Below are 20,272 nucleotides of genomic sequence, written 5' to 3' on the forward strand. Positions count from 1 at the left end.
CTAGGGGGCGCTGCTCCCTAGACTTCGACGACCACTGCCAGGGGGTGGGTGTAGGGTTTGGGAGGGGGTGCCACAAGTGGTTTCCCTTTAGTAACATCATATAGTTTTGAAAATATCCAACAATGTTTTATGATCAAAATATAGTTAATGATTCAGAATTATATGTTTTGTGATATGTATAATGACCAAAATTTATTTAATAATCCAAAATCTATTGTTGTACTCTAAAACACAAATCTTAGGTCAAAATTTATTTTTATTTTTCTAAGTAGAGATATGTGTTACAACCCAAATTTATCTACTAATCTAAAATCTACGTCATAACCAAAAATCTATCATGCCAAGCGACATAACCACCCCGAGAATTTATCGTGCACAACGATCTACTTGATAATAAATGCATGGAGTTCAACGCTTAAGTTTAAGAAAATTGGGATTCCTTGTAAAATTGATGAGCTTTTGATAATGCTAAAAGCAATATTTATTTTGCATTTTGAGAAAACATCACTTCGTAGGAAAATTGATAATATAAATGAAATGGTGCATTATTTCTTCATCACTCTGTAATTCACTGTCTAAAGGGTAACGATAAGGTGATTCACTCTCTCCCTATCTCTCTTTATTGGTTGTGGAAATTCTTTCCAAATCAATAAATGATGCAGTTGCCAGGATCAAGTTCATCGCTTCAAGGTTGTAAATGATTTCCCATTTACAGTTTGCAGATGATACATTAGTCTTTATTGATGCTAATATTGATGAGGTGAAAACACTTTTCATTATTCTAATTGTCTTTGAAGCTCTTACCGAATGAGACTGAATTTTGAAAAGTGTACCATGATCAGCATCGGTGCCGATAATATTTTTGAATTTTTATCTGGCGAACTTGAATGTAAAACAGATAAGTTCCCATTGAAATATTTAGGAATGGCTATAGGCGCAAATTTCAAGAGCCCATCAGCATGAGATTTTGTATCGAAAATAATTGAACTAAAAATGGCTTCTCGGAAGAACACGTTTTTAAATAAGGTTGGAAGATTAATTCTCATAAAAGATTGTTTTATGGTTTTTTCTGTTTACTTTCTATTATTATTTTACCTTCCGGTTAGTGTTCTTGATGAGAAACTTTTTATGGGGAGAAATAGATGGAAAGAAGAAGATGGCATGGGTCTCATGGACTAAAGTATGTAAATGTAAATCAAGTGGTGTATTGGGAGTTCGAAGTTTACGATATACTAACAAAATGGATTTGGAGATTCTCAGGAACGAAGACATTGCTTTGGAGAAGGATAATGCAACAACATTCTACGTCCAAGAAGGATATTGCATTGCATGCGGATGATGGCTTAGCTCAGTGTCGGAGTTTATGCACAATAAAAAGTGCAATACGTATAAGATTTTGGTACAACAAGGGGGTTGACATGTGATGCAGCGGATATTAGAGAAACTAGAGAAAAGAGAAGTGTTGTTCAGACTTCAAATATTCCTAGGAATATCGACTATGAACGTTGATTAATATCTAGACTTCGGTTTCCCAACTTTAGATAAAAATCGATTAAACTTGAACAAAGTTTGATAAAGAAGATATATATTCCAAAAAAAGTTGCCCTAAACAATTTATGATGGACTCTTTTATAGACTTGGGGAAAAACCCTAACTTGCTAGTCAAGAAAGGATGAAAAAAACCCCTAAACCGACTCAGACCCTAATTTGCTATTTTTGGCAAATTTTGGTCGACCTAAAATAATGAAAGTACTCATAAAATAAAACAATTCGCCTCAAACTGCGGCCCAAACAGACTCCTAACGAAAGAGCTATTAACAAAATAAAAACTTTCCTAAAATAGCAAAAACGTATGTTTGATGCCCTAAACGATGGAATTTGGCTAAATTCTGAAGACCAAGGCAATCAAAGATTCCTTGTCCTGTTCTTTGGCTTGTTTCCCATCGAAATGGACCCCTAAGGATCTAAATTACGACACTTGGATTTTTAGCCTCCAAATAGGCTATAGCCTGCTCATCTGCATCATTCTCTCGGGGTTGGGAGAAATTCGCCCTCGAATTTGTCGTATCATCATCAGAATTATCACCACAAAAAGGCACTAAGTGTTTGACATTAAAAACATCAGAAGTACGGATGTGACTTGGAAGCTTCAACTTGTATGCATTGGAATTAATCTTTGCGACAATTTCCAAGGGACCAATCTTGCGCGCCTTCAGTTTGTTGTACTCGCCAACTGGAAAACGATCCTTTGTCAATATTGCCCAGACAAAATCCCCTTCTTCAAACTCGACAACTCTGCGTTTCTTATCTGCCGCCTCCTTGTAACTTTCATTAGCTCGAAGCAACTGTTCTTCGGCCAACTTGTGAACTTGCTGCAGCTGTTGGATACGTTCTTCAGCACGAACTTCAATTCTCTTCAAATCAGGAACACGAGCTAAATCTATTGGTGCTCGTGGATTGTATCCATAAACAACCTCGAACGGACTCATACCCAGGCTACGGTTGACTGAACGATTAAATGCAAATTCAGCTTGGCAAAGTTTCTGGTCCCAACTTTTCGGATTGTCTCCAACCATACACCGTAGTATATCACCCAAAGAACGATTCAAAACTTCTGTTTGGCCATCACTTTGAGGATGATACGCACTACTGAAATTAAGTCTTGTATTAGCCAATTTCCACAAGGTTTTCCAGAAATAACTAAGGAATCTTGTGTCTCGATCACTGACTATTGAACAGGGCAATCCATGTAGACGATACACTTCTTGGAAGAACAATTCAGCTACCTTCAGTGCATTAGTAGTCTTCTTGCAAGCAATAAAATGAGACATTTTTGAAAAACGGTCGACAACAACAAATATTGAATCATGCCCCCTCTGAGTTCGAGGTAAACCCAATACGAAATCCATGCTCAAATATGACCATGGTTGGCTTGGAACTTTTAGTGGTATATATAACCCTGCATTGGTTGCTTTTCCTTTTGAAACTTGACAGATTCGACATCTGTCCACGAATTTAGCAACTTCACGCCTCATTGTTGGCCAGTAATATGATTTTGAAACAAGCTGGAAAGTCTTATCTCTACCCATGTGCCCCTCGTCATGTAACTCCTTAATAATATTCAATCGAAGACTAGAATAGGGAATACACAATTGGTTACCTTTAAAGAGAAATCCTTCATGCATAAGGTAATCACTTCGTTTTCCTAGACTGATATTATACACAATCTCCACAAAGTGTGGATCGGTTAGAATATGTTCAGAATACGAATCAAAATCTATTACCTCAGTTCGCATGGTGTTGAGTAACATACTTCGACGGCTTAAAGCATCAGCAACTTGATTCTGCGACCCAGCTTTGTTCTTCAGTACAAAAGTGAACTCTTGCAAATAAGAAGCCCACTTACCATGTCTAGATGAAAGCTTCTCTTGCCTATTGATATGCCTTAAAGAATCATGGTCAGAAAACATAATGAATTCGTTATGAATTAGATAGTGTCGCCAATGCTTCAAGGCTTGAACTATGGCATAAAACTCCACATCATAAGTACTGTAGTTGGTATTAGCACCATTAAACTTCTCACTAAAATATGCTACAGGTCGTCCTTCCTGACTCAAAACAGCTCCAATTCCCACCTTCGATGCATCACAGTGTAATTCAAATGGCTTGCTGAAATCAGGTAACACCAATAGTGGTGCGGTTATTAGTTTTGTCTTGACTGCATCAAAGGCTTTGTCAGCTTCCTCAGACCATGAGAACTTTCCTACTTTCATGCATTCAGTAATGGGTGCCATAATGGTGCTGAAGTGATGAATAAAACGCCGGTAAAAAGAAGCGAAACCATGAAAACTCCTTACCTCGTGCATTGTAGTGGGTGTGGTCCAATTTCTTACAGCTTCAACCTTGGAATCATCTACCTTTATTCCATCCTTGGTTACGACATAGCCGAGAAATAGAATTTGGTCAGTCATGAATGAACACTTCTTGATGGATGCAAATAATTTTTCCCGACGTAGAGTTGAAAGCACTTCTCGAAGATGTTGAAAATGCATGTTCATATCAACACTATAAATAAGAATATCGTCGAAATAAACGACCACAAAAGTACCGATAAAGGGCCTGAGAACTTGAGTCATTATACGCATGAATGTACTAGGCGCATTGGATAATCCAAACGGCATAACCATCCACTCATATAACCCTTCTCGAGTCTTAAAAGCTGTTTTCCACTCATCACCTTCTCGAATTCTGATCTGATGGTACCCACTCTTCAAGTCGAGTTTGCTAAACACCTTCGCTCCACACAACTGATCTAGCAGGTCATCCAATCTAGGAATTGGAAAACGGTATTTTACTGTGATTTTGTTGATGGCTCGACTGTCAACACACATTCTCCACGTTCCATCTTTCTTTGGAATCAACAAGGCCGGTACAGCACAAGGACTTAGGCTCTGTCGGATCAAACCTTTCTGTAACAACTCTTCCACTTGACGACGAAGTTCTTCATGCTCCTTAGGACTCATTCTATAATGCGCTTTGTTTGGCAAGCTTGATCCAGGGATGAGATCAATATGGTGTTGTATATCCCGGAGAGGTGGTAGCTCGTCTGGCAACTCGTTAGGGAAAACATCAATAAATTCCTTAATTAAAGGTTGAGCTGCAATAGGGATACTACTTTCATCCGGCTGTTGGTCTTTGCTAATCAACACATACAGTTCTCCTGCATCTTCTGCCTCAACTTCAAACTGCTTAAACGACAAGAGATTGGTAGTTTGTCCGGTAGATGGTTTAGGTGCAATTTCTTTGCTGGGTACAAGTACTATACGTACGTCGTTCCATAAAAAGCTGTAGGTATTTTTATGCCCGTCATGACTAGTTTTCCTGTCAAACTCCCATGGTCGACCCAACAACAAGTGACAAGCATCCATACTAGTAATGTCACACCATATTTTATCTTTATATTTGTTACCAATCGAAAAATAAACCAAGCAACGTTTGTTTACTTTCACCTCATTCCATTTTTTAAGCCAAGAAAGTTTATATGGATGCGGATGTGCCTTGGTTTCCAGCCTAAACCGTTTCACGACCTCTTCGTCAATAATATTCTCGCAACTTCCAGGATCAATAACTAAACGACAAACTTTTCCCTCGATCGTACATGTCGACTGGAATATATTATTACGTAACCAGTTGTCGTCCTCATCTGTACGTGGAGTGAGAAAACTTCTTCTTGCTACAAAGTTCACTCCTGTATCTCCTGTAACTACTTCATCGCTAGGTTCAGAGTCATCCTCTGGATCCTCATCATATTCAGGTACCCAATCATCTTCTTCACGATTGTCTTCATTGAAAAGAACCTTGTTCACACGTTCTACTTTGCGACAGTCAGTTCCTTTGTGTCCAGTTTCACCGCACTTATTACACTTGCCTCCAAAATAGCTGATTGGAGTTTTACTTGGGGTCGAAACCGAATTAGGTTTGTTAACAGTACTAGTTTTTGACGTACTACAATTACTTGTTGGGGAAGATGCTACATTATTACCCCAATTTGAGCTTCTACGCCCCACTTGTTTCTCTACCTGCCTTGCTCTATGATGTGCATCCGATATAGAACAACAGTCAAACATGTTAAGTGTATCCTGATATTGCTGAGGAAGACCACCTACATAACGTGCGACTCTTTGCTCATCTGACTCCGACAAATCGTTAAGAGAAAGTAATCGATAAAATTCCTTCGTGTACTCGTCTATAGAACGTGTTCCCTTGCGTAGGTTTTGTAGTTGCTGGTACATCAAGCTGATATAGTTGTGTGGTAAAAATTCTGCTCTCATATGTTTCTTCATCTTCTCCCACGATACTAACTTCTGCTTCCCTTTACGAGAGCGTTGTAGTTTGTGTTGTTGCCACCACGATTTAGATCTTCCCCGAAACATAGTTGCTACCAGCTGAACTCGTTTGTTATCTGGTACATCCTTAAATTCCAATACTTCCTCAGCTGTGTTCAACCACGAAAGAAACTCCTCCGGTTCTAAGCCTCCATAGAATTCTGGAACCTCCACTTTTATTCCGGCCTTCCAGCGCTCAGAATCTTCACGTTGGATTATCCTACCTTCACGGCGTCCTCTACCAAAAGGGTTGGTATAATCCCCTTCTTCGTTGGTATTATCCCCTTCTTCCTCATCTCCTTCTTCATGATGAATGTTATTCTGACCCATCATCACTCGGATTTCATTCAATAATTCTTCCTTCATCGTATTATAATCAATTGGATCAACTTCTTGGCCTCGAACACGACCTCGACCACGACCTCGACCAACTGGTAACCTTGGCATATTACTAACCTTGGCATATTATTCTAGGGAAAGTGAATATACTCGTTTATTGTTATTTTTCTTTGATTTATTATTATTATTTAGCAAATAATATTTAATTAATTAAGGTATTTTCTCTTTTATTATTTAGGTAACTTTTAGAAGTATCTAATAGTATTTATTTTAGTATTTTATTAGTTTAGAAAATATCCATTAGATAAGGTAGTAAGTATTTTTAATAATTAAATAAAATATTTGGTTATTAATTGATAAGGAGTTATCTATATAAAGAGCTCCATGTTTTGATATTATAGGGAGAAGATTTTGATTAATTGAAAAGTAGTATTTTCCTTGAGAGTTGTATCTCGGAAATATGAGTTTTAGATTTTAATTCTATTCAACGCTTCCGCCCTGCATCAGTTGGTTCAGAGACAGGCAACGCTCCTGCGTCATGTTTCGAGGAAGAAATTATGGTGTTGTTCGAAGAGCCGCTCTCAGCGATGAGAAAGAGCAAGTGGTAGTAGATGATCTAGAACGGAAGGTTAACGCGCTCACCCTCCTATTGGCTGAAATGCATCATCAGCAAGAGCCCCATCATGGTCCTAGCCTACAACGAGTGGAGGAAGTGACCGGTGATGAAAACAAAAATCTCTTTGGCGACAAGGAGAAAGGATTTCAAGGAGTTGCACATGATCCGCGAGATTCGTTGGAGTCCGGATTAAAGCTTGAAATCCAAAGGTTTGATGATATTTTTTCTTTCTCTGGAACTAAAGAATATGAAGTTATCGTGGATTGGAATTCACCACCGGTCTATGATGATTACCCTGATGATGAGATCATGTTATACTCTTGTTATGTTGGTTCATATTCTCTTGAAGCAGTATGTAATCAGGTGGATCAACGACATCAACTTCACTATTTCGATGCGCAGGTATTTTCCGGTTCAATAGTAATTATGTCAATATTATTTAAGTTGAAGGATTATAAGAATTTTCATCGAAGAATTATTTACCCAACAACAAATACTGGCAAAATTCGAGGGCGGATTTTTTTTGAGAAGGGGAGAATGGTGGAGTATTTAGGGAAAGTGAATATACTCGTTTATTGTTATTTTTCTTTGATTTATTATTATTATTTAGCAAATAATATTTAATTAATTAAGGTATTTTCTATTTTATTATTTATGTAACTTTTAGAAGTATCTAATAGTATTTATTTTAGTATTTTATTAGTTTAGAAAATATCCATTAGATAAGGTAGTAAGTATTTTTAATAATTAAATAAAATATTTGGTTATTAATTGATAAGGAGATATCTATATAAAGAGCTCCATGTTTTGATATTAGAGGGAGAAGATTTTGATTAATTGAAAAGTAGTATTTTCCTTGAGAGTTGTATCTCGGAAATATGAGTTTTAGATTTTAATTCTATTCAACGCTTCCGCCCTGCATCAACATGGGTGTTTTGAAGTATTTGTTTCCTACAATTTTTAAAGCATGTAAAGAGAAACAATTGTCTATAGTCAATACATCAAGGTCTGAAAGTTGGTACTGCGAGTTCAAGAAGATGAATATGAACGCCACTGAAAAGCTTGAATGAGATTTACTATGAAGTGACTTGGGACGTGTTCCATTCTTTACAGAGATGAGGAAATGCAGTTGTTGGAACTGCATATCACATTTTAATGCATTGCAGCTACTCTTTTCAGAGGATGAGGAAATGTAGTTGTTGGAACTGCATATCACATTTTAATGCATTGCAGCTACTCTTTGATCTTTGGGATTTTTTCATAAATCCAAGCTACATATCATCACCAACACTCGAGACTATACTGCAATTGTTAAGGCATTGAATCACAACTCTCTTTCAGAAAGATGTAAAAAGGTTCAGGGAATTCTTTTGTATGCCATCATTTAGAATCTTTTTTTTTGATTGGTAAAGAAATGAGTTTATTGATCAAAAAAATAGAGGGTGTAAAAGATTTATACCACCTTAATCTAATTACAAGAAAAGTTAAAGGAAGAAAAAGAAGAAAAAAAAAAAAAGTAAAAACCCACAAACAGGCTTAAGCCAAAAACGAACAAAACAGAAGCCTAAGGAAAGAACAAAGCCAAAACCTTATTGCATCTCAAAGAAAGTTGAATGCCAGTATTCATGAAATCCGCCGAAGATAAATGTTAAAATTCTTTGATTGTCAGAGACTAAAAACATAAGCATTAGATTGCCTTATTTGTGACTGCAACTTCATTAGAGACCTTATCAGTAAACACTCTTGCATTCCTTTCTTTCCAAATGGACCAAAAAATAGCTGCAGAGATTAAATTATACTGATGTTATTGCTGGTGAAGATTGATTCAAATGCCAAGATTGCTGAACAGTAGGGAGATGACCATGCATTGAAAAAAAAAATAGTTAAGCTTTTCCAGAAACTTACTCCAAACTTTCTTAGTTAATGTGCAGTGCAACAACAAACGGGAGGGAGTTTCAACATCATTACGGAAAAGGCACTCAACTGAGACTTCAATACCATTTCTTCTTAAAGAGTCTCTTGTTGGTAATTTTCCGTGAGCAATTAAAAAGAATGCTGAAAGAATCTTTGGAAGGAGCGCATGAATAGAGTTTTTGGCTTTAAACGAGAGGATGTTACAGAGCTCAGAATGTTAATAAAACAGACTATTGTATTTTGGAGATGTGATCTGGATATATTTAGCTTTGTCAGTTGCAACCAAATCTTGCTATTGGGAGACTATTCTACATATGTAATTATTATCGTCTGTACTTCAAACTTTGGTTGTTGTTACTTTTTTCTCTTTAAAATATTATCATTATTATTGTTAGATAAAAAGTATTGCATTAACTAGTTGGAAGACTAACAAGCTAAGATCCAACAACGTACTACTACATTAATTGAACAGGTTATCGTGCTAGCCTACCAGCGAGTCTCATGGATAACCTAGCCAAGAGAGCCGAAGCGGATGGGGGCTGAGATTGTGTCATAAGGGGGACAAGCTAACTCTAGCTTCCATGTTAATTCCTGCAATATTACGCCGTTAGGGGCTCGAGCCTGGAACCTCCTGCAGCGCATAAAACTTTGGAAAACGGGAATGACTAGCTGAGCTAGATGTCCGTTTTTTTAATATATTTTTTTTTTCTCTTTTAATATATATATTTTTTTTGTTAGATTTTCATTTTTTACCGCGCATATGAAGAAAATCCTCCAAAATAGTTCAACGTTAAAAATCCATTACTCAAATATAAAAGTGTCCCAAGTTATAGTTTTAACTTTCTCTTTAGTTAAACTTTAATTAGGCGTGTGCAAATCAGATGTTGGTTTGTCGAGAGGCAGAAGATTGATTAGGGATCCTAAAACATGAGATCCTAAATTCATAAATATGGTTTCGGTGATTGATTTCCGTGTCATGAGTAAGTTTGTGCTTTTGCACACACGTGCACATACTAAAGAGCAGTAAATATGATCATATTCACTTCACACGCCCACAAACACAACTTTAATTCTCTTTTACATGCTCACTTTCATACGAAATCGCAACAAAGATTGCACTTTATGTTTTACATGACCAAATTAATATGAACTAGCGTAATTAACGGTCTTCTTTTTGATCTTGGCCGCAATTAGGAAGATGAGTGGTAATTAAATTCTTGTTTTGACCGTTGGTGCCGGACATTCACCCTTAGGAGGGCTTACATGTTGGACGGGGGTGCATGAGTGCACTAAATGTTTGTGTAAATGCTTCAAAATGTGCTACAAAATGTTCGTTTTTTGAACTACAAAAAACTGCTTTCTATTACTACTCGACGGCTAACATTGGTTTCCTTTGTTATAATCTCTTCACGTCCATTGAACGTTATTATATCATCCACAAGATACCATAGAGTCCTAAATCTGGTTGTAGGGATTCAAATACTGTATTGATAATAAGCTTAAATCAGAAAATCCCAAGTTATCGAATGTTTTAGCCTCCTTTACCAAAAGTTGGGTCTCTCAAAGTTCCAACAAAATCAATCGAAACTTCTTCTTTTCCTTTAGAAGCATGCATGCCTAGATTTCTTTTGGAATCATCTTGTTTTGATTTGTCGAAACACATCCTTTTGATCATATTATGTTTATATCATCATCATGCAACAAACACAAAGTAACAAATAACAAATTTAATATGGGGGCATTAGATAGGAGAGACCCACAATATCCTCCTAACTTTTTGAACTTTCTTTACCGCCATATCCATCCATCGACCAGGACCATGAATATCAAATTCCTTTTATTTTCTTCTTCTCGTCTCAAATTCTCTCTTTAGAAAAAGTACATAAAAGGGAAAACTTTCCTGATATTTCAGCCCAACTATCTTTTCAACTCAATTAGTTTGAACCTGCAAATAGAAGCTTGTTTAGTTGGTCGTATTCTAACTACCGAAAAAGTAACACGGCTAGCTTTCCCACTGCTGAATTAGAACATTCTTGCATCACAATCAGTCTAAAGCATGACCAGCACAACACAAGGATTAGAGTCGCTAATTCCCAAATCAACATTTTTAAATTAGTCGACAATACAATTCTACACGTTGTCACACCACCAAGTTGTTAGCATTGATATAGTGGTTGGGTTGAAGTATCCATCCTCGCAGAAGAATGTATAGTCAAGATTAAAGAGTTGGGGATATATTAGTCAATTAATCAAAAGTTGTTCATACCCTGAAAAAACAATACGAGTAGTCCCAAAAGTGAAAAAAAAAAGGAAAAGAAATAAATAAATTGAATTGAGATTTGAGAGATCTCTTTCTTCCGTGGCACGAGGGATTGAAATGAATTTCAGGAATCTAGCTTTACCGTTTTAAGGTTCACACCTCAGGCTTCACACACACACATTCAAAAATAAAAATTATTACCTAACCCGGTTAGCCAGTCAAAACACCATCCTCAATTATCCTCGCAATTCCATTTTCCGTACACATAGTTAACTGGCTATAGCCAGTTACCCACCATTTTGGACTAGTATTTCTAGACCTTCCATCTATCCCAACCACCTCCTTCCTCTCTACACAAAGACCAAAGGTTTTCATTCACACCTACAGTCTCTAAAACTCTCTCTGTCTTCTCTAAAACCATACATAAGAACAACACGCCACAGTCACAAATGTTTCATTGATATTAACACTAAGAAGATTATGGAGAGGAAAGATTTTGCAACATTTTATGATCATCAACAACAACAACAACCAGGCATGTTTGATATGTCTACTAGTGATTTAGGGTTTATGGATTTGTTAGGTAGCAACCAAGATTTTAGTCCTTATTTATATGAGATGATCCCACAGCAACAACAACAACTATCTTCACTGCAATATCCATCACCACCACCACCACCACCACCACCATTTTCTGAAACTACATCTGATTTGACTAACTTGCCGGCTACGCCCAACTCCGACTCGATCTCTTCGGCAACATCTAATGAAGCAGCTACTGATAATACTGAACATGTCAACAACAATAAAATCTCTTCAAAGCAGGATAAAGAACAAGATGATCAGAAGTCAAAACAACAGTAAGCATATACATTTATAAAAAAATTCTCTATCTTTTACATGTCATGTGTGAAAGAGGTTTTGTTTATTTGCTTTCTTTTCTTATATGATATAAAATCGATTCAGGTTACAGACATAACCCTAAAAGATTCTAAGAAATTGTTGATGTTGAGTTTAATTTTGTTTGTGGGTGTAGATCCAAATCCAAAAAGAAACCACTGAAAAAGCAAAGAGAGCAGAGGTATGCTTTCAAGACACAAAGTGAAGTTGATCATCTGGAAGATGGCTACAGATGGAGAAAATATGGACAAAAAGCTGTTAAGAATAGTCCTTTCCCAAGGTATGTTTCGATCATTATATAAGATTGAAAATTTCATTATTATCTGTATTAGTTATATCGGTACGGTTCTTTGTAAGTGGATAATGATAACTAGTAGTACAATTAATTACTCGTATGGAATCAAATCATATTATCATGAACATGAAGTACTCATGAGAATTGAAGGCATATTCAGTGTTGTTTTTGTTTTCTCTCATCAAATTGGGTATTCATTTTCACTTTGTTTCATTCTTTATTAGGAGCTACTATCGTTGCACCAGTGCCACATGTGGTGTAAAGAAGCGAGTAGAACGATGCTCGGATGATCCATCGATGGTTGTAACGACTTACGAAGGCCAGCATACGCACCACAGTCCTGTTATGACTCGCGGAAGTTCCATTGGAATGTCTCAGAGTTCTATGAGTCATTTCAATAACTACGGCTCAATGATGCAGAACCATTATCAACAGCAACAACTTCACCTTCAACAACAGCAGCAACCCTATATGTACAATTTACAGACACCTGGGAATTATAGTACTACTACCACAACATCCCTTCCACCTTCAACTGCTCATCATAGTTTACTTCATGATCAGAGTCGGCACTATAGCACTTCGTCAGCTTCAGCTTCATATCTTAGAGATCATGGACTCCTCCAAGATATCGTTCAATCCGATAGGCGCAAAGATGAGTAGAACCAATTTACATGTTCTCATCTCTGGATATTATCTCTGTGCAAATTCGATAATATATAGTACTTGAACACTGACGAGAGTTTCCGGAGATCACTTGGAAAAAAAACCTTAGAGATTAACCATACATTCACTACCATTATATATAACAGCCTTTAGTACTATCAGTGTTCTTGGTTTTGAATCTTTATGTAGCCGTAGCTAGGTAGTTAATATATCACTTTGTATTAAACATAATGGAAGGACTTGCTAGTTCATGCTAGTTTCAGCTTATCGTTATTGTCAATATTAATGTAAATCAATTTTATCAGTTTAGGGTAATGTTTGTTTGTTCTATCTTGTTCTTGTCTCTTTTATTGTCCCATATTAGTGGTTGGGTTCACTTACAAGGGTTTTAGGAATATAATCAAGATATATATCTTGATATATCTAGAGTAAGGGAACTGAAAACTAAGTTAAAAGTTGATGAGAGCATGAAAGGAATTGAAAGAAGTTGATGAGAATTTCCAAAAGCTAAAAAAAGTTGATTGATGAGAAATATATATCAGCTACTACTTCTACTAAAATTTGGTAACTGATAACAATGGCTTTATTTTATTTTTTCCTTTTTTGTGATGTTTTTTTGAGTTGATATAAATGCTTTAATTTAGGTTCATTGAATGGTGTGGTAGTGGGGTGTGTATAATTAAGGCATATAAACGATTGTTCATCTTAGTGGTATTCTTGATTCTCAAGGATATTTGATGTTGATATATATGGTTATGGTCATATCTCTACATCTAAATTACGTGTTTAGGGATGAAAAACAAATAATTGGATGGTTTATATTCTCCGCACACAGCTCAAAGGTTGTAGTTATGTGGAGAGTTCAACTGTTTGAATACCCACTTGTGAAATGAGTGTCCAAACTCAGCATCATACTTGGACCACATTTTATTATCGACACCCCCACGTTATAATGCAGCAATGCTTCAGTGGAGGGGGTGTCTAACACCCACTTGTAGTGGCATACTCGATCATCAATCGGCCTTCTTATCCGACTAATCTACAGGTCAGGGTTGGCCGAGGTAGCAGTTGTAGTTTCTATGAGAGGCAAACCAAGCACATAGTTTGACTTAGATAGTCTAACTTTTGGGATCTAGGAAACTCCAATGCGCTTATGCACCCGATTTATTGACAACTGAATAATAATAATATAAATAAGTTTACCCATCAACAAAAAGCCCATCAAAACAAAAGTAACACAAAAACCTCGTCAAAACAAAATTAACACAAAAATCCCGAAACCAATTTGGTTTCATCAAAATAAATGATGAAACCAACATAAAATTTGATGAAACCAAATTTTTATCAATTTTGTTTTGATGGGGTTTTTGTATCGATTTGTTTAAGCTGGAGTTTTAATGGTTCCCAACATTTGAATAGGGTTTTTGTATCACAAATTTGGTCACCTTAATTTTTTGTGTGATAAGTTTAAAAAAAAATTATCTTAAAGGGAGTGAAAGAGAGTTCACAGGTTTTTCTACCAAAATGGAAATCGCATATATTTGGCACGGTCATTTAAAGTTTCATCGATCGGTCGATTTTTTTTCAGCACCGTATTCTGATACCAAAGCAGGTCAAACTGCGTGCCTAGGACTCCTCGAGGTACTCGACCACTCTTACACGTTACACATTTTACAGAAACAATATGTGTACCGAAGTTGTGCACTTCAAATTGTACCGTGCTCTAACAGCAGGGGCCCCTGCTAAATCCAGGGGTGCGGGGCCCACCATCTCTATTACTGCTGCGGCACCAATTGAAGTGCAAAGCTCGGTCAGTCTAGAACTGCCCCAGATTTTAAGGCTGTTACCGTTGATGGGCTTTATTTATTTGTTGGACTAAGTAAAAATCATTTTTTTTGGGGATCATGATTTTTTTGTGGAGACCATGATTCTATTTTAGGCAAGATATTATAAATAATCCTGAATCACCCTTTATCCAAATGTTTTTCTTAATACCAAACTTACCCTCCTTAATTAAATGTGTTAGTTTAATGATTAATTAGTTATTAGTATTATTAGTGATTAGTACCATTAGTAATGGTTAGTTACCATTAAGAAGTTCTATTACAAAAAATTGAAAATTTTCTTTGCGATCAAACCAAACTATATATTTGGTGTGACCAGTAAAAATTTCGGTTACAAAGAAATTTTAAATTTTTTTGGTTACCCAAATTTATGACCAAAAACGAACTTAATGATTAGTGAGTAGTATGATTAGTTACCAGTAAGAAGTTCGGTTACAAAAAATTGAAAATTTTCTTTGCGATCAAACCCAACTATATATTTGGTGTGACTTACCCATGACCAAAAACCGAACTTAATGATTAGTGATTCATATGATTAGTAATGATTATTATGATTAGTAATGATTAGTTACCACTAAGAAGTTCGGTTACAAAAAATTGAAATTTTTCTTTGCGATAGTTCGGTTACAAAAAAATTTAAAACTTTTTACGATCAAACCGAACTTAAAGTTCGGTTACCCAAATTTATGACCAAAAACCGAACTTAATGATTAGTAATTCATACGATTAGTAATGATTATTATGATTAGTAATGATTAGCTACCATTAAGAAGTTCGGTTACAAAAAATTGAAATTTTTCTTTGCGATCAAGCCGAACTATATATTTGAGGTGACTATTAAATAGTTCGGTTACAAAAAAATTTAAAACTTTTTACGATCAAACCGAACTTAAAGTTCGGTTACCCATATTTATGACCAAAAACCGAACTTAATGATTAGTGATTCATATGATTAGTAATGATTATTATGATTAGTTACTAGTAAGAAGTTCGGTTATAAAAAGTTGAAATTTTTTTGCGACGTAACCGAACCTTTCTCTGAAAAAAACCTCCATTAAACCTCTTTGCAATTTCCATTTTCAACTCATTTTGATGATTATTTCTCATTTTTTCAACTAAAAACGAATGACAAGTAATGGGTTTGTGAGAACATCTTTGTTAAAGAATTAAATTAAGCTATATATAAAGAGAGAGAGGTGGTGGTGGTGGTGGTAATCGGCGGTGGTGGTGGTGGTGGGAGGAGGTGGTGGTGGTAAGCGGTGGTGGTGATAATCAGAGGTGGTGGTGGTGGTAATCGGCGATGGTGGGCGGTGGTGGAAGGAGGAAATGACTATATATATATATATATATGGTTATTAGGTTGGTTTTAAATTAAATTAGGTTAAGGATATGTTGGTCATTTCAACATTTTAAGACACCCGTCATAACTATTGAGAAAGTGACCTAATAAAACGATGGTCCCCTCAAAATTCAGAAAACCCATCGTCCCTAGACAAATCATTCCTAACTAAACGTTCATCATAAGGCCCGAAAATGATTTACCACAATTCCAGATAACAAATGTTTTTACCAAAGGTTTGATTTGATTTCGTGAGAGATAAGCTGAGTGTGCTTTCTCTCCTCATCTTGCGGGGGATGATAAATGTCGGTGAGTCTGGAGCTTACAGGAGTGTAAACATTTACGTTACAGTTGTCTATTCTTATGGTTAGTTATGACAGTTGGCTTCTGCCGTTAGGGTCTGTTAGACTTAACTGTTATCTTGCTTTTCCGTTAGCCAGCATTTGATTCTGTTCAGTCCTATCTGCCAGACTGCCACGCAATTCTTCAGAGGAAGGATATCTCACCCAATCTCAGTATATGGGTCTGGCAAGTAGATGCGCTCGTTTTTTCTCTAGTTGTCTTTGAAACAACTTTTCACCACCATATCATCTCCAAAGTATGCTATACTGGCCTGACCAATTGCAAGCCAAATTATTTTATCAGTGGGCAGTTATGTCGACGTTCCACAGCGTGTAGTTTGTGATCAGGCTGCTTCCACATGATTAATATGGATCCAGGGTGGCAAGCGAGTAACTTGGTCCTGCCATTTAAGAAACTGGAGTCGCCAGAAGCTGCAGTTCATAGACACTGTGTGAACCACGAATGGAATGTGCAGTTAGCACTCTGTGAACCAAGAATGAAAGTACATAAGAAATACACCAGCAACAACAAGACATACACAAAATCGGCTAACAACTAAGAAGCGGTGACTAACACTCTTAACAAAATGACACAATTCATGTGGTGGATTCGTGGACTTGGCCTAAAACAAATTCAGGAAAATTCTTGGTTAACTTCCATAAATTCCTTTGAAATTTTGATTTCAGTGAGGCTCAAGTATTTGTAAGTTTTTATCTTCAACAAAATCCTGTGTTTTTTGGTTGTTGTAATCCTTTTTATGTTCTTCAAACGAGTGGAGTGCAATATGGCCTTCTGGCAGTTGGTCTTTAGCCAGTAAGGTTATAAAAGAGCATTTCTGGCAGTTAGTCTTTAGCCAGCAAGCTTCTGGCAGTAAGGTTATGAGTTTAGTTTCTTTTGGGTAAGGCTGTATTCAGTCACTTGTTTATTTGCTTGGGAGCATTCCAGTATCCACATTGCAGATTCATGAATGAATTACAACTCCAAAAACAGTTGGAGGCTGTTCTGCACCCTTGCAATCAAAAAAAAATACTGCTAGATTCAATTGCAATGTTAATCCAGCATGCACTTTTTGCAACAACAACGAAGAATCAATCAGTCATTTGCTATTCAAATGTCCTTGGGCTTGAATTATTTTCAATAATGCACCTATTCCTTTCCTGCAAGATGAAGTGACTGAAGACCTAAGACAAATTATCTGTCAGAGGATGGAGGATCAGGACAGTACTCAATTTACTATGGGAATGTGCATTTTAAGGAATCCGCGGAAGACTAGAAATGGAATTGATTTCTCTAAGAAACACTCTCTAGTGGCCAAACATTGAAAAAGGCTATGTGTCTGAGTTTCAACAAGGTATTGCAGATAAAGTAGCTTTTGAATCAATATCTGCTTCAAATATCCAGAATAGCCTTTGGAAATGTCCACCTGAATGCTATATCAAAATCAATGTGGATGCAACATTTGATCCTAACAAAGGTTCTGTAGGAGCTATTCCGCAGTGGAATTTCAACATTTAACATGATCTGAATGGCAGAGACTAAAGCTTGCATTCTGGGCATCTTTCTTTCAAAGAAACATCCACTTAACAAAGTCACTATACAAGGTGATGATGTTACTGTTCCTAAAGCAACTCTAGCCTTCTAGGGATAGGTCTCTAGTTTTGTCTATCAAGGATTCAAGAGTAAGTTTAACTGAATCAGTTCCGAAAAATGTAAATTTCATTGCGGACAACCTATGTCAGAATGCAATACATAACCATGTAACAGGATGGTGGAATGCTTCATCACCTCCGGAATGTATAATTTCAAACCTCAATATGAATGAAACATTCCACCATCCTGTTACATGGTTCAATCTACTCTTTCATAAGATACAAATAGCAACAGAAGGAGAACAACTTGTCAGTTCAAGACACCCATTCCTAAGGTTTTTATGTTCATCATAACTGGTAAATCTAGTGATGGAGGTTCTAAATGTTATACAGACTTTCAAAAGCAAAACTAAACCAACCGCAATGCACATATCATTCATTCTAGGACATTAATCAACAGTAATCATGAATAATAACAACACAGAAAATTATAAAATGGCGTAAGAAATCGTTTCCATAGATGTAGCATTAGCGTGTAAACATCAACCCCAATATTGCTATGCATGACATTCATGATTCAACCCCCAAGTTGTCAGACATTACATTGAATCATGAACTACTAGAATGAGCAAAAAAAAAAAGAAGAAGCTAATGTAAATCAGTACACTACTCATATTAAAGAAGAACTCACTATACAGTTCTGTACTTCTGTTGCTGCAAAACCGCCATTGGAAATACGCCAAATCCAAACAAGAAATCCTCATGAGAATCCAACGAAAAACATCAAGAAACCCCCAGAAATTTCAGATCCTCCAAATCTTGATAATCCTTCCAACTTCAAAAGAAACTTAAGCACCAACAACTGCATACTGAACTTGCTCAATACTAAGTAAGATACACACTACTCCAATTACTCCTCCCAACCCATTAATCTTTACGAACATCAACAAAACCAAGAAAATGCCTTGCCAAATTCTTCAAATTCGAAACGCACAACCGATGCCGACAATTCTCAAGTAATTGTTTATCAAAATCATTCAAAATACCAACAAAATGATTATTTGGATTACTAAGGAAACTATGAAGCTCATAAGGAATATGAGGAGTATGAGACGATTGAATCACTAAACAACGTGTACCGATGCAGAGTTGTAGTGCATCAGCCGCTCTAGTTGGTCCTGTCCATTGAACACCGACTCCAACAATGATTCGATTTTCATTGTGGAAGAATTTGATAACTTCCAAACGTTCAGCAACCCATTGTTTTATGATTTCTGATCTTGACGTTACTGTTGTTTGTAACCTTTTATTGAAGAAATTAGTGATTACGGTTCTTGGATCTTGACCATGATTTCCTTCACAATAAGTTGAAATGTTCCTTACCATATTTTCTTGAAAATCTTGTGTTTCTCTGAGAATGAGATTTTTCCCCAATTTCTTTCTCCCTTCTCTCTTCAGAAGAAATTCTAGTGTACGGATGGAAATTCTAGATGGTTCTTTTGTAGATTTCTGGGTTTCTGCTTTCTATTCCCGCTAAAATCAAGAAAAGAATGTTTATTGCGTGACTAGTATGACTAGGATGGGTTGTGGTTATATATACTGGTTAAAAAACTTAATTGTGCGGTTTACAGCCGTTTGATTTGAGATGGATCTTTTTCTTTTTTGATGAAATTTGAGATGGATCAAACCTGCGATGTTGTCACGTGCTTCCGATGAAAAATTCGTTAGTTAGGCTTAGGCCCCGTTTGACACTTCTTTTTTATAAGAAACCTGATATAGAGGCTTCACATGGATTTATAGTGACCGAAAAAATTGGTTATGGAGTATCTTAATGCGATTGCAAATGGCCAAATTATCCTTCATCTAAAATAAAAACCTAAATACTTAAATCAAAACCTAATTCTAATTCAAAAAGTTGTTCCTCTCCTTCATCAACTGTAAATCCTTCAAAACATTTGATCGTTTTCGATTAATCCGCGATTCGAAAACCTTACAATCATCGACTGAAATCTCTATTAAAGATGGGGAAGAATAACATTGATAGAAGTGATGGTGATCGACAAACCAATTACGTTTGAAATGGATAGATTGATTGAAATCCGTAGAGAAAATTATATTTCAAAACCATTTATGGTTGGGTTTTCACCAAAAAGCCCAAACATACATAACTGATTTACAGTTGGGTTTTTCGCAACAAACCAACTGTGACTAATTTACAGTTGGGTTCGACCAAGACCAAACTTAACCATAAACCCAAAAAAAAAAAAAAAAATTGTAACTGGT

At 36.3% G+C, this 20,272-nt stretch overlaps 2 protein-coding genes across 2 annotated transcripts; one reads left to right on the forward strand and one right to left on the reverse strand.

The window, feature by feature from the left end:
• The first annotated feature begins 11,369 nt into the window (after nucleotides 1–11,369).
• Nucleotides 11,370–13,205, forward strand: LOC113346937 (probable WRKY transcription factor 48). The gene is made up of 3 exons (XM_026590489.1): nucleotides 11,370–11,874; nucleotides 12,051–12,194; nucleotides 12,434–13,205. Exons 1-3 carry the CDS (start codon nucleotides 11,495–11,497, stop codon nucleotides 12,870–12,872), a joined length of 963 nt encoding a protein of 320 aa, XP_026446274.1. The 5' UTR covers nucleotides 11,370–11,494; the 3' UTR covers nucleotides 12,873–13,205.
• Nucleotides 13,206–18,916: 5,711 nt separating this feature from the next.
• On the reverse strand, nucleotides 18,917–19,375 carry LOC113350662. The gene has a single exon (XM_026594795.1). It carries the CDS (start codon nucleotides 19,373–19,375, stop codon nucleotides 18,917–18,919), a length of 459 nt encoding a protein of 152 aa, XP_026450580.1.
• Nucleotides 19,376–20,272: the final 897 nt, after the last annotated feature.

Source organism: Papaver somniferum, chromosome 2 (genome assembly GCF_003573695.1).
Source record: "Papaver somniferum cultivar HN1 chromosome 2, ASM357369v1, whole genome shotgun sequence".
Taxonomy (NCBI): Eukaryota; Viridiplantae; Streptophyta; class Magnoliopsida; order Ranunculales; family Papaveraceae; genus Papaver; species Papaver somniferum.